General features: G+C 46.1%; 1 protein-coding gene and 1 long non-coding RNA gene across 5 annotated transcripts in view; one reads left to right on the top strand and one right to left on the bottom strand.

The window, feature by feature from the left end:
* The window catches only part of MAPKAPK5 (MAPK activated protein kinase 5), a 30,813-nt gene extending 18,151 nt beyond the window's left edge, over nt 1-12,662 (bottom strand). Inside the window, exons 1-5 of one of the 3 annotated variants that reach the window (XM_037052114.1) lie at nt 12,184-12,656; nt 3,908-3,981; nt 3,330-3,405; nt 2,079-2,176; nt 560-668 (exon numbers count right to left, since the gene is read on the bottom strand). In XM_037052114.1, coding sequence (XP_036908009.1) covers nt 560-668; nt 2,079-2,176; nt 3,330-3,405; nt 3,908-3,981; nt 12,184-12,219 — 393 coding nt within the window. In that variant the 5' untranslated portion in view covers nt 12,220-12,656. Of the gene's footprint in view, nt 1-559; nt 669-2,078; nt 2,177-3,329; nt 3,406-3,907; nt 3,982-12,183 lie in introns of all 3 variants that reach the window. The other 2 variants (XM_037052115.1, XM_037052116.1) reach the window with 2 other exon arrangements.
* Nucleotides 12,663-12,746: 84 nt separating this feature from the next.
* Nucleotides 12,747-14,703, top strand: LOC118991107 (uncharacterized). Of its 2 annotated transcripts, none has more exons than XR_005067351.1 (2): nt 12,747-13,130; nt 13,299-14,703. It is a non-coding gene; the product is annotated as an uncharacterized LOC118991107 (long non-coding RNA). The 2 variants fall into 2 exon arrangements; XR_005067350.1 differs by having other exon boundaries at nt 13,242-14,703.
* The last annotated feature ends 9,946 nt before the right edge of the window (nt 14,704-24,649 follow it).

The raw sequence follows: 24,649 nt of genomic DNA, 5'->3' as shown, positions 1-24,649 counted from the left end.
TCCTCAAGAAGTTATGTGTTATTTGTAATATAAACCATTTCTCCAGCAATAGAATGTGATGTCAAAACAGAGCAATTGTAACCAGCAATAACCCAGAATTACAAAGACCTTAGAACAGTACTAAAATGTGATGAGAAAAAGGTGATTCATAAGTAAAAAGGATCTTGTATACAATTGTCAGAACATATGTTTACACCAAGCAATCTTTCGGGTGGTACCAGCAACATTTCATCTCAGTCCAGCAACAGTGCTTGGGAGCCGTGTGTCTACAGATACCAGCAGTCTATGAACTAGTTAAGATTACCTTCATCCCAGAGTTTGTTTATAACCCTTATAACAGACAGACAATTGACAACCACGTGAGAACACAGCCCCCTCCCCAGGCATGAAGGGGTCACATTTCTCCTGTCAAGGCATCTTTTCTGATTACATAACAAAGCAGGCAATGAGAGATCAAATAGAGCTTTTCTGCAAGTTTTCTTTTCTCCCCCCCCCCAATGAAATTGTGCTTGTTAACCAACATTGTTGGCAGTTTGATTGGTACCCGGGGTTAACTTGCCTGCTTTGTTACTTGGCTGGCTTGCTTCTCTGTAAAGTGCCGGTGCTGGCTGATTCTGTGAAATAGCTCTCCCCCTTCCATCATCTCCATTACAATTAAGAGTCGAGCCCTGTTTGAAAGCATTTGATTTTGTTAAGTTAAAAAAAAAACTGAAACATTACGCAGCTAACCTAAAGAGATACCTCATCTACAGCGTGTAACTACTTCCTAAGTCTAGTCCTTCCAAGCCCCTTTGAGTTGGACTCCCTGTCACTACCAGCCGAACACTATGCATAAGGAATATCCCTGACCTAATAACACTTTCTAAGAAGATAAAATGGGAGTAAAAAAATTAGTTTTGAAGACAATGATCCTTTTGATACTAACCTGTTATTACTAGTTATGTTAAAGAGGCGATGATCTTTTTGGTGACAGGTTTTGCATATGTATTTTAGGACAGCTAGACTGAAACCAGAGTTTGGCTATGTGCAGGACACAGATATCAAGTCATTTAGCTGAGTCCTGGGCTGTCTTGGTTTTTCACACTCACTGGGGGGTGGGGGGGTGTATCGACTCCCCACACCCAGCCCACTAGTTTTCCACGTGATCCACAGCACACCCAGCAAGATACCTGGAAAGGGCTATACAGCTGCTGCACAAAAACAGAAATTCTCATGGTGTCCAATAACTCGTTTGGATTTTGATGACCATCCTCTGATATAAATGCTCCCAGTCGGCATCCAAATGCTTTCACCAACAGAGCACAGTTGCAAGAAATAACCACTTCATTTCTCACTGTTTTTGCAAGTCTGTCTTCTTTCTCTACCTGGAAAACGGCTACCTGCCCCCTCAAGTCCTGCCTCCCACACAGCTGCTCTGGGAGCCCCCTCACCTCCCCAGCCTGCAGCCTGCAGCGCTCTGGTGTAAGCTCAAAATATTTTATGGCTGCCTCTCTTGCTACCCATCACACTGCTATGATAGTATTTCATTCCCCCAACAAAGAACATGCCTTATTTAATTTGGAATTCCCTGGAAGGGACTTAGAATGCCACCCAATGCACTTGCCAAGCATTTGGCAGCTAAAAGAATAATGTTGATTTCTTCCTTGAAAAGGAATGCCAGACTAAGCAATAAGGGCTTTTTGCTGTATCCACCTCTAAGACATTGCCTAGAATAATATTTGGTCCCCTTTCGCTAATTTGAAATAGAATCTGTTTTAATACCACATTACGTGCATGCCTTTTTAAAAAAGAGAAAGTAACTGCAATAATCAGGGGGCCAAGAGAGTAGGTGGGGCACAGATGAAACAAGCCTGGCAACGAGGCTGGGAACCTGGGGATCCATTACATAATTCTGTCGGCTTTCACAAGTGTTTGAAATTTCCCAAAACAAAAAGAGGAGAAAGAGAAAGAGGATCAGAGGGAGGCAGACAGGGAGAAAGGGAAAGAGAGTGGGGGGCACGAAAGAGAGGAAGACCCCACTACACCTTGGCCTACGTATGGAGAGGTGGGCATGGGATGATGACCCCATGCAGTCTTACCTGGGGCTGGACTCATGAGGAAACTGTACACTGTTAGCGAACACTTCAATAATTTGCACTATATTTGGGTGTGTGGCACACATCATGTGCAGCCGTACCTTAAAAGAGAACAGAGGAGATGTTTCTGTACATAGAGGACGCCAACCTTTCCTCTCCTCCCTAAAACACTGACCACACTAGGCACAAGGGGCTAAGCTAATTACAGTAAAAGCCTCATCACCTGGAATGATGTAACTAAAGGGAGAGTGTCACCCAGGTTACCTCCTTAGTGCTCTTCCGTGAATTAAACCCTCAACAATGGACTACTTTCTCTTGTCCTATCTATCAGCAAGTAAATTGGCAAGTAATTTATTTTATTTCAGGTGTTATTCATACATCTATAAGCAAAAGAATAAGTACTTCACTGCACAGTATTAACATGTCATCACCACATCCAGCTAATTTAAAACAAATGTCTATTTTTTTTAAGATTTTATTTATTTATCTTTAGAGGGGAAGGAGAGAGGGAGAGAAATATCAATGTCTGGTTGCCTCTCATGCATCCCCTGCTGGGAACTGGCCTGCAACCCAGGCATGTGCCCTGACTGGGCACCGAACTGCGATCCTCTGGTTCACAGGCCTGTGGCTCAATCCACTGAGCTACACCAGCCAGGGCTAAAATAAATGTCTATTTTTAAAAACTAGAAACACACCCTTAGAGCCCTCCTGCAGCACACGTTCAAGACCCTTTTCATCAGACCCTTCCTTTTAGTATTTTGTCTCCACTTTTCAAGGACTTTTTCCAGCAAGTAAAAGCAGAAGCAAACCTGAGTACTTCCATGTATAAGAATCCCATTAATTGAAAAAGATCAAGAAGTGGCTGAAGGAAACACTCTGCCAACAGCCTTTGGTGCTGCTAGATGTAGGGCCTTTATCGTAATAACATGAACAGCAAAAGTGAGTAAGTATGAACTGGAATTTTTTAAACATTTCTTCATGCCTATGTGTACTCTCTCCAAGAAGCTGACTTACTTGGAGACTAATTCTTAGGCAATACAAATAATGCCCCCTTTTATTATAAAATCACAAGCATGCAATTCTGTAACATAACAATATCCCACAGAAGCACACCCTATGACATTTTAGGTGAAATGTTCAAATTAACACTATAGATTACTACACCCATATCATCACCCCACCAACCACACTCAGGCAGGCATTACTTCTACTGGGCCCTGTACTTAGGCAAGTCAAAGCGATTCTGGATCATACCTCATTTCTAGCTTTTGGACGATCAAAAAGAATTTTCAGTGCAAACCGTTCTTGGGTGGAGTTCTTCACACAGACTCTAGATTTGTAGAAAAGAATTCAAACAGAAATAATCTGTGTTTATTTCTGAAATAAACAGTGAAAACTAACTTAGTAAGTTTGTTCTTTGAGGACTGGACTTTTGGTCAAGAATATGTCCAGGGCATCAGGACAGACCTGCCCCCAGGGGTGGCAGGTGAAAGGCAGAGAAGCACCTCGCCCGTCCGCCCTGGGCCTCAGCCCCAGAGCCACATGCAATCCACGCAGGCCTGGCTGTGAAAGAAAGAACGGCCTCTGGGGGCTACTGGAGACTTTCCCAGGGGCTCCACAGGCTCAACACCTTAAACAATTCCATGTCACAGACCATGTGATTTGATCAAATATATTTCTAAATAGATGAAAAAGAGCCTAACATAAATACCTCTCCTTGTTAAATTAAGGCTATTTAAAATTTCTGGCACCCCAATGCTTCTAATTTAAGATGTATTTCAAATGGCCCTTTGGAAAACCATTTGGTCGTCGTTTGCACACAGGTCTCTTACCTAACTGGACCGCTAATTCCAGCTCCCAGTTTCTGAGTCCAATTGATGTTATATTCCTCTAAAATGGAGGTTTCCTGTTAAAACAAAAAGGGAGAGGGCAGAGAAGAATGCTCTGATTAAAAAGCTGAACAGTTAAACAGAGGCAGGACAACAGATGACCTTATCGCTCAGCATCCTATTTTCTGAGGGAATCTGATAAGCAGAGTTTCATGTCTGTAGGGCTCTGCAGACACTCTGTCTACATGACTGGTTTAGGCATTGTTTTCCAACAAGAGCAAGAGCAAAAACTTTAGGACAAAAAATTCTTCAGCTCATCTCCAAGGCCCATTTGAGTAGACACTCAATGTCTCATTTTTTTCTTCGGAGTGTAGGAGGAAGATATTCTTTCAAAATGCTTCATTACTAAATGCTTATTCACTAAAATAGGCAAGTATTTTCTGAGATTCCAGAAAGACTGGTCTGATACTTGCTGCTGTGATATATAGGCCTATATCCTTGAACAAGCTGATCATATCGTTGGAATAACTGAGTAAGTCAAGATTTAAAAGTCCAAATAAAACAGCAGTGTCACAGTAAGTTTATATAATTTCCAACAGCACCATTTGCAGTACAAAGATATTCTGTAATAGTCATTGTATAACAGTATTTTTTATATTTTTCAATATATTTTAAAATAGTTTCAATAGTTTCAGATACATCTCCACAGTTTAAAGAAAGTTTTCATGGAATTCCTGTTTAGTCACTGTTTGCTGAGTTTCTGCTGCCTTCCGTTTTGGGGCGGGAGAGGTATGTTTAAATCGTGGTAGGCTGACATTCGCTTTTCAGGGCTCCACAGGTAGGACAGGAAACCAACTGCAGACCTTGAGAAGTTAAGCTAAAACTCATGAGACTTTCTAATTGTTTCCTAGCAATGGAAATCTGAAAGATAATATTTACCACTAGAATCTTGATTCCCAGTGTATGAGAACAGGTTATTTGTCCATGTAACACACTCATTTGTGCAGTTAGTATATGTGCCACACACCAGGCTGAGTTCAGAGATGAAAACAGAGCTTCTGCCCAGTGAATATGCAAGTGTATAAAACGAGCTTAGAGCCCTGGCTGGTGTGCCTCAGTGGGCTGAGCGCCAGCCTACAAACCAAGGGTCGCTGGTTCAATTCCCGGTCAGGGCACATGCCTGTATAGCAGGCCAGGTCCCAGGTAGGGGCGTGCGAGAGGCAGCAGATTGAAGTTTCTCTCACACAGCCCTGGGTCAGGACGCACAGGAGGGGCAACCAGTGTTTCTCATGCATCAGTGTTTCTCTCTCTCTCTTTCTCTCTCCCTCCCCCTCTCTAAATAAATAAATACAATCTTTAAAAAAAAAAAGCCTTCATAGCCACACCTTTCTGCTGCCCAGTTTTGATAAAGGTTCTCATCATATAGGAATGCTCAACAATTGTGGAATGAACAACTAGAAAGGTGAACTGAAGTCAGATGACAGAGAGATACTGATTTGGAAGGCACCCGCAGAATCATTACATAAACTCCCTTCTGAAAGATTGTACATCAGGTTAAGGAGCTTGTGAACGTCACAGAGTAAGTTACAAGCACTCACAAGATTAGAATCTATAGCTTTGGCCTCTTTCCCAGCACCATTACGGCTGTCAAGGTCAACTGTCCAGGCCTCGGCTTGAAGAATAGGTACAGATCTTGCCCAATCCGGCAGAGAGGTTCCAGGTTCTGTCTCCACTCACCTCCTCCTAAACAGAATTTAAACCTACCCATGTAACTTGTCTACCTCCCTTCCTGTTGCCACTGCATGGCCTGTTGGGTTTAGAAGTGTCAGCGAAGGGGGAGAATAAATACAGTCCTGGGACAAAGGGAGATGGAGCATAGTCTAAGCTACATGGTCAAGTTCTCTGCCAAACCTCTCCCCGACTCGAATGAAAACATGCATTTATAGGGGATTCAATGAAAAATAACGATTTGTTCCATGGAATTATTTGTTATAATCAGAGCAAAGTATGGTTCATATGCCCAGTTCCGGGCATTAGAGCCAGTTCATCACTGTGCTGACGCTCATTAAGACCCACTCACCACCGTACTAGTGCTTATTAAGACGGCACTCTACCCCGTGCACAGCCAGGACAGTTCAGCTTGCAGAGGCCCCAGCTGGAGTTCTGACATCCGGCTTCGCAGAAGGTAAGAGAGGCACTACCAGGCTTCTTTACTGTCCTGGCTTCTGAACCCTGTTTTTCTTATACCTCTTTTCCTCTTTCCTAGGTTGATTTTTTTTTTAGATTTTATTTATTGACTTCTAGAGAGAGGGGAAAGGAGGGAGAAAGAGAGGGAAACATTGGTTCTTCTCATACACGCTCTGACCAAGGACAGAACCTGCAACCCAGGCATGTGCCTTGATGGGGAATTGAAGAACGACACCCAGTCAACTGAACCACACCAGTCAGGGAGGTTTAATTCTTGCACCTTTGTTAATGGTGCTGTAAACGCTCACCAGTGCTAAGGCTTCACTAAGCCCAGCTGGGCCAAAGAAGTAAGACTCTCCAGCCCTGGCCAGGTAGCCCAGTTGGTTGGAGCACTGTCCTGTTATGCCAAGGGTGAGGGTTCCACCCGTCAGGGCACATACAATGAATACGTATGTACATAAATACGTGGAAAAACAAATCCTCTCTCTCAAAACCCATAAAATAAAATTAAAAAAAGAAGTAACACTGTCTCAGCCATCAACTCTGCTATGTTTTGATAGCGTATTTTCTCACATATTTTAATGACAATGGAGATAGGAAGGTATGGGTCAGTTCATACACTTTACTGAAGGAAATTACGGAATACTTCAGAGCCATCAGTGACAAACATGTGAGTGGGTTCTACTAAAGAAGCACGTACCCTGCCTTAAGGACAGAAATCCATGGCACGATGCAATTCTCGAGAATCCTTCTAGACCTGGTGTTAGCAAACTGCGACCCACAGGCAAATCTACCCATTGCTTGTTCTTGTAAATAATAATGTGCACAAAGTAATAAGTCAATTAAATGTATTTATATATAACAAAAATAAATTAATAAAAATCGATATTAAATATTTACTGGATTAAAAGAAAAGATTCAACTATAAATGCTGTCTATGAGAGAGACACTTTAGACTCAAAGATGGAAATAGGTTAAAAATAAAAGGATTTTAACAAATGGTGCTGGGAAAACTGGATATCCATATGCAAAAGAATGAAGTTGAACTCTTAACACTGTATTCAAAAATTAACCCCAAATGGGTCAAAGACCTAAATATAAGACCTAAAACAATAAAACTCTTAGAAGAAAACATCAGACAAGAGTTTCGCAACATTGGATCTAGAACAGGCAATAAAATAAAAATACACAAAATGGACTGAATGAAATTTTAAAATTCTGTGCATCAAAAAACACTATTAACAGTGAAAAAAGGCTATCCACCGAATGGTAGAAAATATTTGCACATCATATATCTGATAAAGATTGATATCCAGAATATATAAAAAAACTAGAACCCAATTCAAAAAAATGGGCAAAGGACTAGAACACACATTCCTCCAAAGATAACACAATGGTCAATAAGCACATGAAAAGATTCTCAGCGTTACTAAGCATGAAAAAAATGAAAAGCAAAACTCACACTCATTAGGGTGGCTGCGAAAGGCAGAAAATAACAAGTGCTGATGAGGATGTGGAGAAACTGGAACGCTGTGCCCTGTTGGTGGGGTACACAATGGCACAGCTGTTAGGGAAAACAATTTCCCAAAAAATTAAAAATGGAATTACCATATAATCCAGCAATTCCACTTCTGAGTATATATCCAAAAGGACTGAAAGTAGGGTCTTGTAGAAGAGAGATCTGTACGTCCATGTTCACAGTGGCATCCTTCACAATAGCTAAAACGTGTAAGCAACCCAAGTGTCTGCTGACAGCTGGATGAGCCAAACGTGGCGGATACTTAGAATGCAACATTCTCCAACCATAAAAGGAAAGGAAAGTCTGCAATGTGCTACAACACAGACACGTCTTGAGAACATCATAATGTGAAGTATCTGAAACTAGCCAGTCACAAAAAGGCAAATACTGGGTGATTCCGCTTATGTGGAGTCCTCAGGATAGTCCAAACCAACGAGTACAGAACTTGAGTTTTAAAAGATGAAGAGTCTGAAGATGGATGGTGGTGATGGTTGTACAAAATTATGAATGTATTTGGTACCCTTGAACTGGACACTGGAGAATGGTTAAGATGGTAAATTCCATTGTGTGTATTTTACCAGCTGGAGTAGCTAAACCGACCACAGACCAAACAGACGTTAAAATAAAGGATGTTACTAGAGAAGGAAGGCCCTTTTTATAATGATAAAAAGGTCAATTCAGCAGGAAGGTATGACCATTATAAACATATATAAATGCACCTAATAGAGTCCAAAAACTGACAGATTTTAAGGGGAAAACAGATAATTCAAAAATAACAGCTGGAGATTTCAGTACTTCCCACTCTCAGTAATGGACAGAGAAGCTACACTGAAAATCAGCAGGGCTATAGAAGACAATACTATCAACCACCCTGACCCAACTGACATCTACAGAGCACCCCACCCAATGACAGAGGAATGTATATATACTCTTCCCAAGTGCACATGGATAAAACACATGCTAGATCCTAAGTCTCAGAGAATTTTTAGTCATGGATTACAGGACAGTATTAGATGGCCACTGTCCCCAAACTGACCAAGAGATCCAATGGAATCCCCGCCAAAGCCCAATCCCAATCAGCCTGTCCTTGGTGAGTCACACAGCCTAAGTTTAAGTGCTATGGTTACTTCCCAGGAAAACAGCTTTTTCAGCTGAACTCTGCAGGTCTCAGTTCCCACCACTTGAGAAACAGCCTCAAAAACGCAAAACTACAAATGCAACGCAACGCTACAGTCCAAAAGTTGCGTCTGCTGTGCTGCTGGCTCGCTTCCAAGGGAGTACATTCTAGTCATTCTAGTGCTAGTGCCTTCCAGTACTGAACTGGCTGTCAGTTCAGGCATTTTCACGCCCACCAATTTGTATGGGTCGGGTATACCCAAATCAGTAGGAAGAATCACCAATGACCGGTCATGCATGCGAAGGCTAAAAAACAAAATAAAAAAACCCTAGAACATTAGATTGGGCAATCCCGACCAAGTGAAGAACACAGCAAGTCTTTCTAAATCACTCTTAGATTGCTATACACCAGTATTCTCCAAGCTCTTACTAAATGTTAGCTATTGTTATCAGCACATTTAGATATAGTTAATTGCTCATTAAATCCTCAAAAATACCCTTTGAGCTGGACAATGTTTTTATCTCCTATGGATGAAGAAACTAAGGGACAATGAGGTGAAGAAGACTTACTCAAGGACACGGTTAACCAATGGCAAGGCTGAGATTTAAACCCATGAGCCTACCTTCAGACACTGTTGTAACCACTAAGTAACAATGCCTGCCCATTTCTATCTGCCCACGAGGCCCTCTTCTGCTCAGAACTCTCCGGGACTTCCCATTCTACTTAGGATCAAAGCCAAAGTTCCTACAATGGTCTGCGGGGCCCCATGTTCTCTGGCTTCCCATTATTTCTAACAGTCTACACAGACCCACTGCACTGCAGCCACCGTGCTGTTCTGAATCACACAGAACCTCCACCAACTGGTACTTTGTACCTGCCGTTCCCACTGCCGGTAATATTCCTCCCCAAGACAGTGGAGGTCTGTTCCTTCATTCCCTTCAGAGCTTTATGGAAATGTCACCTCCTCAGAGAGGCCTTTCCTGACCAATCTTCCTAAAATAGTACTCCCCACCTTTTTATACTTCTTACTTACAACCACCTAGCAACGTGTATTACCTAATTCTGCCACCTAGCATATAAGCTCCGTGAGAGCAGGGACATCAGGAGGCTGGCTTTGCACCACGGGTGCCTAAGAGGGCAGCGGGCACAAAGTGGACAATACCTGTTGAATTCAGAAACCTGCCACACGTGCTTTAATTCACAACCGGTTATGTAACTTTAGGCAGTAAGTCTTGACCCTGTATCAATACAATCTAAGTCTCGACCCTGTATCAATAAAATCTAAACTAAGAAAAATGGGCCCTAACTGGTGTAGCTCAGTGGATTAAGCACAGGCCTGCAAACACCACGATCGTGGTTCAATTCCCAGTCAGGGCACATGCCTGGGTTGCAGGCCAGTTCCCGACTGGGGACACACCAGAGGCAACCATACATTGATGTTTTTCTCCCTCTCTCCTTCCCTTCCCCTCTAAAGATAAATAAATAAAATCTAAAAAAAGAAAAGAAAAATGGGTACATCAGGCCCTCTTATTTAATGACAAAAAACCCTGTTCATTTATTTACATGTATATGCATGACAGTATCCGGAGAGTAAATTCTAGTATTAGCTGAAATGTTGGTTTGAAACCTACTTTCACATGGATGGGATCTGCCTTTACAGAGTCTTCTGAATTTTACTGTAGTTGTGTCGGCTGAGCTTGAACTGAAATTCTACAGTAACAACAAGACATGTACTGGTTTATGATGACCTTGATTTCTCTGCAGCTGAGCTCACTCCGTCACGTTCCCTCCTAGGTGCTGGGTGCTAACAAGTGTTCTGCTGTATCGCCCAGCTCGCAGCCTATTTCTGCAGCCGACGGATCTATGCCCGGTTGGCTCCACATTTCAGGGACAAGGGCCATCAGCCTCTCTACAGGGTGAGTCCTCATGGTTTCCACCTTGTTAATGAGCCGAGTTAAAGTTTTTCTAAAACAGTTAAACTGTGTTTATCTCTTTGGAGATACTGGCCCGTCAGAGCAGTCTTTCAGAACCTTCATTTCTCTTATTAAACATGTGACTCTCCTGCCCTGGCCTCATGGCTCAGTGCGCTGGGGAGTCATTCTGTGCACCATCAGGACACATGCCTGGGTTGGGGGTTCAGTTCCCCGGTTGGGGTGCATACAAGAAACAACCAATCTGTTTCTCTCTCCCCCCCCTTCCCCCTCTTTAAAATCAATGGAAACATGTCCTCTGGTGAAGATTTTTTAAAAGTTTTGATGTTCCTTAATGTGTACATTATATTTTGATGTATCTTTAATTTTTTTAAGATTTTTCTTTTTAGAGAGAGGGGAAGGGAGGGAGAGGAGAGAAACATCAATGTGGGGTTGCCTTTCACACGCCCCCTACTGGGGACCTGGCTCACCACCCGGGCATGTGCCCTGACTGGGAATTGAACTGACCACCCTTTGAGTCACAGAACCATCGCTCAATCCACTGAGCTACACCAGCCAGAGCTTGGTGTATCTTTTAAAAGGTGAAGTTTCTTTGGAAAGGCTGATGATTTCTATAAGCTTTACCACCCAAAAAGTCGTTAGAAGTTTATGTTTTTAATTAGTTATTGGTAATAGTGATTGTGCCTTGAAAGTGAAAATAACCCTAAATCGCCAATGAATGCCTGTCCCTCAAAATAAAATGAAATTCTTAAATGTACTGAGTTGTACTTACTTAAAATAAGTAAATAATACCTATTAAACTTTAAGCTTCATGTTCATACACAAGATCATTTTCTAGTCACATCTAGGTATCTTGGTCTTAGTGCCCTAGTGCCTCAAAGAGTCACACACACACACAAAAGAGTAAAACTGGTTTTAGAAAACTGGTCATTTTATTTGGGTCATTTTAGAACACATAGTTGCTTTTCTTTTGGTTAACAGAGCAGTGAGTCACAGGACACCTTTAGCTCTTCCTAAATAAACTCGGTGCTCCCCAGGAGGCGAGGGGAGAGGAAAAGGGGAGGGGAACACACGGGCAAGTGAGAATAATCTATTGGCCAAAGGACGGGGCTTGTAAGAAGGCGAACCACCTCCTTCTGAAACTGCAGGTTTCCAGGAGGGATGGGTGACGCCAGGTCTCCGAGCAGATCGTCCCGAAGCAAATGCGGGAACAGGGGGAGTGATCGAAAGAAGAGCAGTAGGCCCCCTCCGTACCATTCCCATCTGGTATCTCCACCCACCCACCTCCCGCACTAGCTGGGCAAAAATCACATTCCCGCTTCAACCAGGTTAGTCGGAGCTCCCTCCCGACACACGCACGAAGCCTTCGCCCCCGGGCTGTAAAAGGCAGGCCGCGGAATCCCGGACAGACCGAAACCGGGACGTCGCTGGAACCTCTCACTCGGAGTTCTCTCCGCTCCGAGGCCGGAGCCGACAGGAGCGCCGCGGGGACAAAGCGGGAAGGAAGGCGGCAGCTCCCCCTTACCTTGATGGCTCTCTCCATGGCGCTCTCCTCCGACATGCTCCGCAGGGCCCCCACGGCCGGGAGAGACGGAGGCTGTGCAGCCGCCCGATCCCACCGTAGCCGAGGGAGCACGGGGCTCGGCGCTCGGGCCCCGGGGCCTTGGGGAGACGGGCGGCAGCCGCCCCCAGGCGCTGGTGGGGATGTGGGTCCCGGCGCCTGCTCCGCTTCGGCAGGCGGCTCTAGGCTGGCGGCGGCAGCGGCGGCGGCGGCGGCGGCCCCTGGGGACAAGCCTTTGTGCTGGGCCCTGCCAGGCTGCTTCCCGGCCTCATCCCCGGCCGGGGACTCAGGCTCCCGCGGCAGGGCGAACCGGAAAGCGCCCCGATTCGGGGCGCCGTGCAAGGGCCGCGTGGGGCCGCCGCTTAGGCCCGGGCTCGCCAGGTCCTAAGGAGGAGCCTGCGCCTCCGCCTCCGCCGCCGACACCGCCGCGATGCCGAGGCCGAGCCCGTCGCCGCCGCTGCTGCTGCTCCCGAGGCCGCTTCAGCGCCACACATCGCCGGGACACCGGCGCCGGGCAGCCCCGCCCGCCGCCCGCCCGCCGGCGCCGCGCCCCGCCCGAGCTCTGGGCAGCCCCGCCCGCCGCCCGGCTCCGAGCCGCGGCAGCTCCACGCGCCCCTCGCCGCCGACCGCCGGGATTCCCGAGCGCCCCCAAACCGCGCGGGTGATTTGCAGGCGCCCGCCAGGGTCTCCCCGGTGCGCCACGGCCAAGACAGGCCCCGGGGCCCTCTGCCGTGCGGGCGCCGCTCTGATGACGCATTGGGCCAGACCCGACCCGGCGGGCCGGCGGAGCTGGACCGGACTCGAGTAGCCCCGTGGGTGTTCACACCCCTCTGTCCTCCCCGCTGGCGTCGACTCGGGTACGTTGACTCCTGGTAGAGGAGAGGACGCTGAGGCCCCGGACGGTTTCCGCGGTAAGAGCACAGAATTGTGTACGGTAATAGCTATACTAGTTCTACATGTGGAGCGTGAATTTTACCTGAAACTCTTTTCCTCCATTAGTTCCCTTTTTCTTTACAATATAGGTATCTGTCCCTCCCAGGTGAGTACGCGTAAGTCCTTTGTCCCCGTTTACAGTTTAGGTAACAGGCCCAGAGAGCCGAGTTCGCGGACAGCTGAGAAGTGGTCCCGGTTTGTGCTCCTTATTAAACCAGCAACCGGGGAAAGGACCTTGCAGGAGCTTTTGGCTGATCCCGCTCGATGGTTCTTCACTCATTCACTTCTTTACTGAGCACCGCCGTGTGCCAGGCTTATTGGGGAAACCCTAGGGAAACACTAAGAACAAGACACGGTAGCTGCTCCTTTTCAGGAAAGGAAAGCAGAAAATAAACCGGAAAAAAACACAGTTTGTAGACGCCAAGAGGAAAGTGAACAGAGTGCTGAGATAAAAGAATGGATGGATGTGAGGATTTTTTTTCCTATTAGATGGTCAGGGAAGGTCCTCCAGGAGGTAACAGGGAAGCTGAGACCTGAGAATTAGAAGATACTGCCTGTTGGGACTCCAAGAGACGTCTGGGCAAATGGAACAGCAAGCACAGAGGTTTTAAGGTGGAAATAAGCTAAATGTGTTCAGGGAGCAGCAAGAAGGTGATTATAGCTGGAGCAGAGTGCACAGCAGAGAGTGACAAAGGATGAGGTTGGAGAGGTGGTCGGGGCAGTGTCACACACACCCTTAGGGGTCGGGATAAGGACTTGAGATTTTATTCTAAGCCATTGGGAGACTTTAAGGGAGAGTGGTGTGATCACGTTTATGTTTTAAAAGATCACCCTGCAGTATAGAGAATACCGGCAAGGGAGAGTGGAGGCAAGGAGAGCTGTTAAGAGGCTATTAGAATAATCCAGACGAGAGATTATGATGGTACCCGGGCTAAGGAGGCGGCCATAAAGGTAGAGTAGGTGGGGTTGTATTTTGGTGGAGTTGAAGGACTTCCCAAAGGATTCATTGTGGAAGGTGGGAATAAGAAACAAATCAAGGATAACTTCTAGGTGTGTGGCTTAAGCAGCTGCATGGATGAAGGTGCCTTTTGGTGAATGAAGGACTTGATAAGGGTGAGGGTGGGGAATCCAAAGTTTTTTTTCTCTCTACATTAATTTCAGTTTCCTGTGCATTATACCAGAGGACAAGGCAAATACATAATTTGATATTATGGTGCAGGCATAATTATCCCCTCCATTGTCTGTATGCCTATAGTACGTTCTTCACCCCTTAAAATAGGTGAATGGCTGTGAATGGCCATGTGCCCTCCATAATGGAAAGTTAGCAGAGGAGATATGCAGAGTTTCCAGGTTTAGCTCAGAAGATCCGTCAGCAGGTGCTTCCTGTGCTCTCATTTACTCTGTTGCCTGGAAGATGATAACCAAGTTCTGGAGACGGCAAGGCCTCAAGATGGGCGGTTCCTGAGTGGAGGAGAAGTCCACGCCATCAACCTAAACATCCACCCAGACTGTTACATGGGAAAGGGAATAAACCTCTGTTTTGAGCTTTTATGGATTTGAGTCTTCTTTTTATGGCAGCTTTGCCTGTGCCGCCTGATACCAGTAAGGACAGTGATCTAGCAGTAAACTTGGGGGGAAGTTTTCTGAATGACTTGAACTGACATTGTCACTAACAGGAAAGAGAAGGTGCCTTGGATTCATTCACGCACTCACTGATTCAGTAAGAATTTGGCACCACGTGTGCTGGGCACCGTGCTGTGTGACAGATGCAGAGACAGGGTCCCTGCCCTCAGACCCTCTCAGTCCGGCAGCTGCACGTGCTTTCCCTCTACCTAGAAGTTTACTCTCCTCTCCCAGCACGCGCGCGCATGCGCGCGCGCACACACACACGCACACACACAGCCTAATTTCCGCACACTCTTAAGCCACATTCTCAATACCGTTTTATCAGAGAGACAGTGCCTAATGCTGTCCCTAATCTATGTCAGATATTCCTGTTAGCATAACTTACTTCTTTGTGCTTATCACAATTTTTATTTATATATTTATTCGGTTTTTATCCTGTAGTGTCCTTCCCCACTAGAATAAGTATCTCAACAAGGGAAAGACTAATCTGTATAGTTGGTTCCATTCTTAACACTCACTCAGCCCACTGCAGGTGTTTAATAAATAGCTGTTGAAGGAATCAATGAATGGAGAAGGCAGAGTGCTGGGAAAGGAGAGGCTTCCTCCACTGTGTCTGGGGGTGGCGGTGGCAGGCAGCCACTAAGATAGCCTTCCATGGTACCCACGTCTTGGTGTTCATGTGGCTTGATCCCGGGAGTTGCTACTAGTGAAGGGATGTCTCGTCTAAGATTAGGTTACAGAAAGACTGTGGCTTCCATCCTGGGTGCTCTTTTGCTTCCAAAATGCAGTTATGAGACAGGCATAGGAGAGACATTCCCAATCTAAAAGGGACAGATCAGAAGGACGAAAGGGGCCGTGGATCCCAAGCAAGTCCAAAACCCAACAAGGCCATTACTGTTAGCTCTTAAGGCTGCAGAATAAGCGCCTGGTTCCATGCTCTGTCCTCTGGACCCACTGGCATTGCTGCTCTGCTAGAGGAGGTTCCAACCCCCAAGGCTCCGCTGGGTGGCCCTGCCACTGTGTCTTCAGGGGAAGGCTCTGGTCCGTTGAAACCCAGGCAGTGGCCCTGATGGTTTCTGAATTGCCTTTGTGGTCACTTTCCTTTTCCTTGAAGAATAGAGCACGTTCGCAGCCCCATAGCTTTACTGTGCTGTCTTGTGGAAAGGAAAGAGTCTGAACGCCTTCCTTCTTTTCTTCCTGTCTTGGTCCTCTTGTTCAAATGTGGGGTGTTTCTGCTTGTATAATCCAATAACCTCTTTATCAAGTGATAGTCCAGTCATACCCTTTGGTATTTTGCAAACATACTTTCTCGCTTTTCTGCAATACAGACAGGCTAAGAATTCTGATCTTTTAAGTTCTGATTCCTTGTGTGTAACAGCTAGGTCTTCAATTCATCTCTTGCCTTTCACATTTTGTTATAATTTGTCAGGATGAACCACACTGTTCTTCAAACACTGTACTTGGAAATCTCAGCTGAATATCCAGTTTCATTGCTCCCAAGTTCTACTTTGCAAAAGCACTGGGACCCAGTTCAGCCAAGTTCTTTGCCACTTCATAACAAGGATCGCCTAACAAGATGGACCTTACCATACTTATTTCTATCACCATCCTGTTCGCGATTATGTATGCACACTCTAAGAAAATAGAAGGCTTTTCTCCAGTTCTCCCTTTTTCTTTCTATGCCCTGGCCCCAGAATTGCCCTTAACATCCGTATTTTTGGCACGCACCTCAAAACTCCCAGCTTCTACCCACTATCCATTCTCCAAAGCCACTTCCACACTTTTTAGGTATTTGCTGCAACAGTACCTTCCTGCTCAGTACCAACCTCTGTCTTACAGCTAGAGCTGCTGTAACAAAGCCCTGTGGAGGGGGTGTCTTAAGAATAGACATTCGTTCTGGGTCTGGAGGCTGGAAAGTCCAAGATGGAGGTGCTGACAGATTCGGTTCCTGGTGAAAGACTTCTTCTTGGCTCACAGGCAAGTGGCCTCGTCCATGTGTCCTCACGTGGTGGAGAGAGAGCGAACTCGTGTTCTCCTTCCCTCTCATAAGGACACTAACCCCAACATGGGGGTCCCACCCTCGTGGTCTCATCTAAACCTAATTACACCCAAAGGCCCCACCTCCAAACACCTTTACATGGGGGGGGGATAGCACTTCAACGTGTCGGGGGGTACACAAACATTCCATCCATAACACGGCCTAAAGCTAAAATAAAAGCAAAAGCTGTGACTGTGGTATTTTAAGACCTCAAACAACTCTTCACTCGTGGCAGAGATCCTTTCAAAAGATTCAGGATGCATCTCACAGATTCTCTCAGCCAAACAACAGGGCTTCTAGGAAGCTTAAGGGCATTGATCTGCTGGCCTTGCAGCAGGAGCCTGAGGTAGGAAGGTCTCCTTTCAGGGAGATTCGTGGATGTGGCTCGTTGCCTAATGGTGTGCAGTCCCAGAAGGTTCCCAGGAAACCCAAAAAGGTCTTTAATGAGTTCTATTTGGACTCTTGAACTAAAGGAGAGGGCGACCGTATAGAATGAAGAGGCCTGTAGATGGCTATAATTCTGTCAGGAAGCAGACAGCTAGCTGCTGGGCTGCAAACATGTGCTACTTTTTTTTTTTTTTTAAATTTAGAGACTGGGAAGGGAGGGAGAAAGAGAGGGAGAGAAATGTTGATGTGAACGAGAAACATCGATTTGGTTGCCATCTGTAGGTGCCCCGCCTGGGGACCCAACCTGCAGCCCAGGCAAGTGCCCTGACGGGGGTGACCTTCCGCTTTGTGAGGTGACACCCAACCCACTGAGCCACACCGGTCAGGGCTAAGCTGCTGTTGTGTAGTGATTTCTTAGGTAGCAGTAGATTATCAATACAGGTGGTTAAGAACAAACCAAGGAATGCATGTGAGAGGTCCTGGTGTCTTGGTCTAGGATGATGGCAGCAGGAACTGGGGAGAATGGAGCGGATCTAAGATGTGTTTTGCAGGTGGGATCAGCAGGAGTTGGTGGCGAATTGGACATGGGGGATGAAGGGGAAGGAAGTGGCGAGGGTAATTCTTGGGTTGAATCTGGGCACGAGCAACCCAGTGGACAGTGGTGCATTTACTGAAGATGGATCCCACTGGAAGAAAAAAGTGACAAAGGGTACTGGCAGGAGCTCAATGACCGAAATGTAGGGGTGCATGGATGTGGTCACCCTGCCACTGAATGCTGTTGTCTCTGGGGCACAGCTGGGGCACAACTGTCCCCAATCAGCAGTTTTGGAAGAGCAGCCCTACTCGGCAGAGGAAACGTGATGCTGCTGTCATTTTTTTTGTAAAGGAAAGTAAGTGTTGGCGAGGATGTGGACAAATCGGAACCCTCATCCGTTCTCATACATTGGACACTGACGGGAGTGTAAAACAATTATGGCCACTCTGGAAAACAGTTTGGCAGCTCCCCCAAAAGTTACATGTAGAATTATGATGTGATCCAACAACTCCATCCTAGAGATATACCCTAAAGAATTGAAGGTGGGTGCCCAGACAAACCCTGGTGTACTGATGTTCACTATTTGCAACAGGCAAAGGGTGGAAACAGCCTAAATGGTCGTCAACAGGTGAATGGGTACACAAAATTTGGCCTTTCTGTGTGGTGGAATGTCATTCAACCATGAAAAGGAGTGAAGCACTGATTAAAGCTGCAACGTGGATGAACCTTGTGTGGGAACCTAAGTGAAAAAAGCCAGTCACAAGAGGCCACAAACAGGGTGGGGCAATAATAGGGTTACGGGTGTGGAAAATAAGACAATAATAAGTAATACAAGAATAAAGTCTGTTTTGCATACTCTCGACTATAAACCTATTTTTGCCCCCCCCCACAACTTGTACTATATGATTCATTTATAGGAAATGCCCAGAACGGGCAAATCTGAAGAGACAAAGCAGACCGCTGGTTGCTGGGGGCTGGGGGGAGGCGGGAATTGGGATTAACTCCTTACTGGACACAGAACTTCCTTCTGCAGCGATGACAGTCCTGGAAATGGAGGATGACAGCCAGGGAGGACAGGTTTCATTTTAGGACAATGAAAATGTCCTAAAAATTGTGATGCTAAATACAAAATTCTGAAAAAAAAATTTGTATACTTTGAATGGTGTGTGAGTTCCGTATTTCAGTGAAGTTGTTTTAATAAGGAAAGGGACAGGGTAGGAAGGAAGGAAATGGGAGTCCACTGTCCTTGTGATAAACCAGAAAGGGACTTTCATGATAAAGTCCCTCAAACCTTAGGGCACTTACAGACCCCTAGGACCTTGTGAAAATGCAGGCTGGATTCATAGGTGTGGGCTGGAACCTAGGATCCTGCATCGCTGAGAAGCTACCTGGTGGTACAGGTGCTGCCAGTTGGTTCTAGGCTGCACTGCTGAGCAAGCGTGGGCATCTCCAGGCTGCCCACCACCCAGCAGCCCTGCTTAGGGAGTGGGCACAGCTGCAAGTGAGTGTCGTGCAACCCCTGTCTTCCAGCCACAGCCAACTGACTTAGGAACGGACGTCTGACCCCTGCTGGCCCATCAGTCTCCTGGGAGTGGAGGCTGGAACCTTACACCAGGCTGAGGCGCTCTTTGTTGGCCTCATGAATATTCAAGTGGCGAAAGCCAGTCCGCAGGGAGAGGAGAAGCAGAAAGGGGCAGTGTTTCCTCTCTTTCTGCGCTTCCTGCCCCCCATCACCCCCCATCCCAGTCTTCCTTTTACTTAACACAGAGTGGTGTCTCCTCCCTCTGAATGCCGCCAAGTGGTCACTGGTTTTGTTTTTAAACGGACATTTAAGTCGTTTGATGGTTTTGCAAGTAAGTGCTCTGTCCACCACACTTTGGCCACCAGTCCACTTGTTTCCTTGGATAAACTTCCGGCAGTAGCTTTCTGCCAGAAAGGCCCCAAGACTGTATGAAGTTACATCTATTCTCCTAGACTGTGAAAACATGTCCTGTTTTGTTTACCTACGTTTCTGTTCCTCAGAATATGCCGTGAATTGGACAGCCCTGGATAGAAAGTTCCAGCATTTGCTGAGCTTGCCTCAGCTCAGATTCTTCAGGCTCTCAAGGTTGGAGTGCACCCTTGTACTCATCAAGGCCAACCCCGTGCCCACAGCATCCCTGCCCGGGCTGCTCGGGCCCCCCACCCCCACACTGCCCTGGAACTGGCCTGCCAGGCAGAGGACACCTGCTGACTGTGGCTCCGGTCTCTCCTTTGGGAGCCACAGAAACATCCCCTCTCTCCTGGGGCTGCTTCTCAGATGTCTCACTTGGTGGCCTTTTTCAAAAATTATTTTCTTACTGTGGGAAAAATGCATAATAAAATTGACCGTCTTTCACCATTTCTAAGGTGTGTATATACATAGTTCAATCGTGTTAAATATATTCACCTTATTGTGCAACCAATCTCCAGAATTGTTTAACCTTACAAAACTGAAACTTTATACCCATTAGTCAACTTCACTTGGTAGCCTTTTGAAACCCAAACGGAAGGTGGGATCTGAATTCTGAAAAGGCAAAATTCCCAAAGAATTACAATATCTCATTCGACAACCAGTTCACACCGTCCAACTGAGAGATGAGGAACAGTGATTACTTCAGATGTACCGGTACATGACATTTTGATAGAGCTTTCAAAATAAACCATAAAATGCTCAGCTTCTTTGCCCTCGTATTATTACTATTACTATTACTATTACTATTATTATTACTACTACCAGGTGACGAACAGAAGTGACACTCTGCCCCCCGTTTCTGGCAATGGGATTGAGAAGAGGAGGCAGTAGGAGCTAGAATGAGCACAGGTCAGATGCTGTCTCAGTCTGTCGGGGCCGCTATAACCGCGCCACAGGTTGGGTGACCTGCGAACAACAGAAATCCCGCACAGTTCTGCAGCCGGAAGTCTGAGATGAGGCTGCCAGCACGGCTGAGTGAGGGCCCTGGTTCACAGCCAGGGTCTGAGAGTCTCTAAGGTGGCAGAGTTGGAGCAGAAATGTCACTTCCCTCCCCAGGATAATCCTGCCCATCCAGGGTTTCTAATGTTGTCGAAAGCCCCCACAAGTATGCTATCAATGTGCATCAAATTAAATTGCCAAGTTCGATAACCAAACTGTGGTTATGTAAGAGAATATCCAAGGTAAAAAGCTCAGACACCACGAAGTATTGAGGTAACTGGGCAGGAAATCTGGAACATTCTCATAGATGGTCCAGAAAAAAAAGAAAATACATATAGGAGGTGAGAAGGGGAAAGTTTATAGGGCACATGGGGTGGGATGCTAAGAATGGATGAGTCTGGATAGAGTGTATGAGGAACTGTTGTACTATTCTTAAAACGTCTGTAAGTTGGACGTAATTTCAAGATAAAAAGTAAAGAGCAAAGATGAGGGTTTCTATCTGGCAGGATCAAAGAATGACCTACTGTGTGTATTTTTTCTAGGGTGGCAGTTCTCACAGTGTGGCCTTCAGGCCAGCAGCGTCAGAATCACTGGCACTAAGTAGGTGGACAAAAAAAATTGTTGGGGCCACAAGATTTGGAACCAGACTTACATTTCACTAATTTTTTTACCATGTGTGTTTATTTCATTTTCAAAAAAGGTAAATAATGTCAATATAAGTAATTACATTACTTGTATGGTTCCCTTTTATCCTTCACAAAATAGCTGAGCGAGGGCTAGAAGGCACTGCAGGGTTGTAAGGACATGGAGACCCAGAGGGTAGGCCGCTCGCCTGAGGGACCCCAAACGCTCTGAGACCCCAGCTGCTTTATTAAATAAAGCGTAAAACAGACCATTTTAAAGAGAACAATTGAAGTTGTACTTAGTACATTTCTTATCTAGTTCCAAAACATTTTCATCACCCCGGAAGGAGACCCTGTGTCCCTTAAGTAGTGACGCCTCCTTTCCTCACCCCCGCCAGCCACCGATCCACTTTCTGCCTCTGCGGATTTTCCCCATTCCGGACGTTTCACGTACGCGGACTCCTGACACGCGGCCTTCTGTGTCTGGCTTCTTTCACTCGGCGTTTTTGAGGTCCACCTATGTGTAGCATGTGTCAGTGCCTCATTTCTTTTGGTGTTTGAGTAATATATTACATCATGTGGATATAGACGACATTTGGTTTATCCCTTGTTGATGGACATTTGGGTGTTGCCACCTTTTGGCTGTTAGGAATAGTACTGCTGTGAACACTCAGGCACAGCTTTTTGTTGGAGTCCCGGTTTTTAATTACGTGGGGTATGTGACTCTGGCCCCTTTAGTCCTTCTTTGCATTTCCTGCCGAATGTTGCCTGTGTGGTGTGTAACGGCCTTTGAAAGTCATCAGGAGGTAGGTCTATCCTATCAGCTCTTGGAGAGGATGGCGCTGTAGTTGCACTTATTGCCCACGAGGTGGCGCTTACACTTAGGAAAACTATCCCATTGGCCAAGTTCTCTTGGCTTCATGAGGTTGTGTCCTTTATTCTGCCAGAAGTGGAAGCATTTCCTCTTGGCCACTCCAGAGGGCTCATGGCAGAAACAGCAGTTTCACACCCAATACTCCTGTGACTGACCCACATCTGTGTACCTGTAGAGATTAGGTTGTGCATAACCTGAGAACTTTGTTTTTGCTTCAGACAGCTTCCTAAGGTTCTAATTGGTTCCTGCCACTGAAAGCACAAGATGATTAAGTGTCTGGCCTGTCAAACCAACATTATACATTCCTTCCTAGCTAGAATTTCCTTTGTATTCCTCGGTTTTAGGGGTAGGTTCTCTTAAAGTTACAGTGAGTCTGATTCACAGAGTTCAAGTGCAAGAAATTTTATGATCTGTTTCTCAGGTTCACTCCTAACAGGGTTCTTGGCAACATTGTTTAGAGTACTAAATGTTGGTAATGGCTCAGTAGGGGACTCTCCAGTCTCCATGTCCCCTCCTTCACACAAAAGATCCAATTTGGGGGTGGAGGGTCCATCCCTGCTTCTCAGTGGAGAGTGCCTCTCCAGGCTACAAGGGTGAATATGACTCGGGTCTAAGTAAGTCACCACATCTCATCCCTGTGGCCACTGTGATTGGCTGGGGCTCGCGGTGGGGTGTCACATCAACTGGCTCAATCAGCATGAACCTCAGGATCTTGGTCTGAGCTAGCAAAAAGCTTTCTCGCAGCCAGTGGACCTGAACCTGGCATGCGTGAGGCAAGGGCTCTTAAGGGCTGTTGGCTCTTCTAAGTAGTCACACCCGCCAGAAAGAAAATGGGTGGGTGCCCTGGCTGGTGTAGCTCAGTGGATTGAGCACGGGCCTGCGAACCAGAGGATCGAGGTTCGATTCCCAGTCAGGGCACATGCCTGGGTTGCAGGCCAGTTCCTGGCAGGGGCCAGTTCCCGGCAGGGGCCAGTTCCCAGCAGGGGATGCACGAGAAGCAACCATACATTGATGTTTCTCTTCCTCTCTCCTTCCCCTCCCCTCTAAAAGATAAATAAATAAAATATTTAGAAAAATAAAATTATAGAAAATGGGTGGGGATGGCCTGAAAACGAAGCCCATGTGACTGAGGTAGAACCAGCAGATGGCAACTTGCTGAACTTCTGAACCAAGCCATGGCCAAAGCCAGGATCCCAGGACTGGGGATATGGGAGCCATCTTTTTTTTTTTTAAACACTGGCTTGAATTGGGTTTTCTGATACAACTAAAATATTCTTAAGTGATAGATTATTTGTAAAAAAACAAAAACTCTTCCCAGAAGTAATCTCACCCTAAATCATGGGATTTTGGATTAATTTGATAGTAAGGCATCACCCTAACTCCTGACCGAGTAAAGAGGCATTTTCTTTAGAGAATTGTTGAAATGCAGAATACAAGCGCCATGGGGCTGGGACGGCCATTCCAGCTGACCAGCCTGTCCCTGATGCTGCCCCATACTCCAGCGAGTGTCCTGCCATCTGAACCCCGGGGTGGGGGCGGGGCCGCAAGCAGGCTGGGAGAAGGGGGGAGTGCAAAGCTTTGCCCTTTGCTGCGCCGTTACCCTCAAAGCTAAAATGCAGTTTTGGTTTTATTGGCAGTGCACCCCATTTCCTCGTGAAGCAGCGCGAGCGGGGCGTCCTGTGGGTGCTGACAGCTGGCTCACAAACCCTAGTCTCTTCCTCCTTGAGACCCACTTGCTTCAGGTTTGAATATTTGTACAATAATTAGAATTACTCGTATATGAATCTGTGATCTAAATGATTAGGTTTACTTCATCGCATTATTTTAAATATAGTAACATTGTTTTGCCTTCATCGTTTTATAATGCCTCCTAGTTTTTAACATAAGGCAATAGGTGTTTTTTAAATTTTTTATCCGAATTAGTTGATTTAAAGAAAAAAGTAAATGATAATGCAGGTATACGCATATATGACAAAAGGTGTGAAGTGCAATTCAAATAAGTGAAATTATTCTTTAGCGGACCGGGATCATTAATCAGATAAGGCTTAGCTGGAGGGGCATGAGGCCAGGGCTCAAACAATGAGCTTCATTACTTCCCCCACAATGTCTGCAAAAATTATGCAAAAGGTGTTGCTTTACTTAAGAGAGGATCAGACTTTTCCTCAGATTCTTACAGGACTCTGTGACCCAAACATGATCACTGACTTCACGATCTGCTGCAGGTCAGCCGGTTCTGCTCCAGTTCCGCTGCTCACCAAGGAAGCTCTGACTCCTAACTCACTAGGAATACAAATTACTAATCGGCCAGGTCCCGAGACTACAGGAAGGCAGTCTTCTGGATAGGAGATTTAAAAGGTCTGGTTACCGGAAATGCAGGCCTCACTTAAAATGAGTACACTGACGTCTGGTTTCCAAATCAGTCTCATGAACCTGGTCCAGCACGAGTCTGTCTCATCTGATCTGATACGGGCTTCAACTTAAG

Source organism: Sturnira hondurensis, unplaced genomic scaffold (genome assembly GCF_014824575.4).
Source record: "Sturnira hondurensis isolate 20B ecotype Veracruz unplaced genomic scaffold, ASM1482457v3 Scaffold0007406, whole genome shotgun sequence".
Taxonomy (NCBI): domain Eukaryota; kingdom Metazoa; phylum Chordata; class Mammalia; order Chiroptera; family Phyllostomidae; genus Sturnira; species Sturnira hondurensis.
Note: the sequence above shows the minus strand (reverse complement) of the source record. Positions and strands in the feature narration are given on the sequence as shown.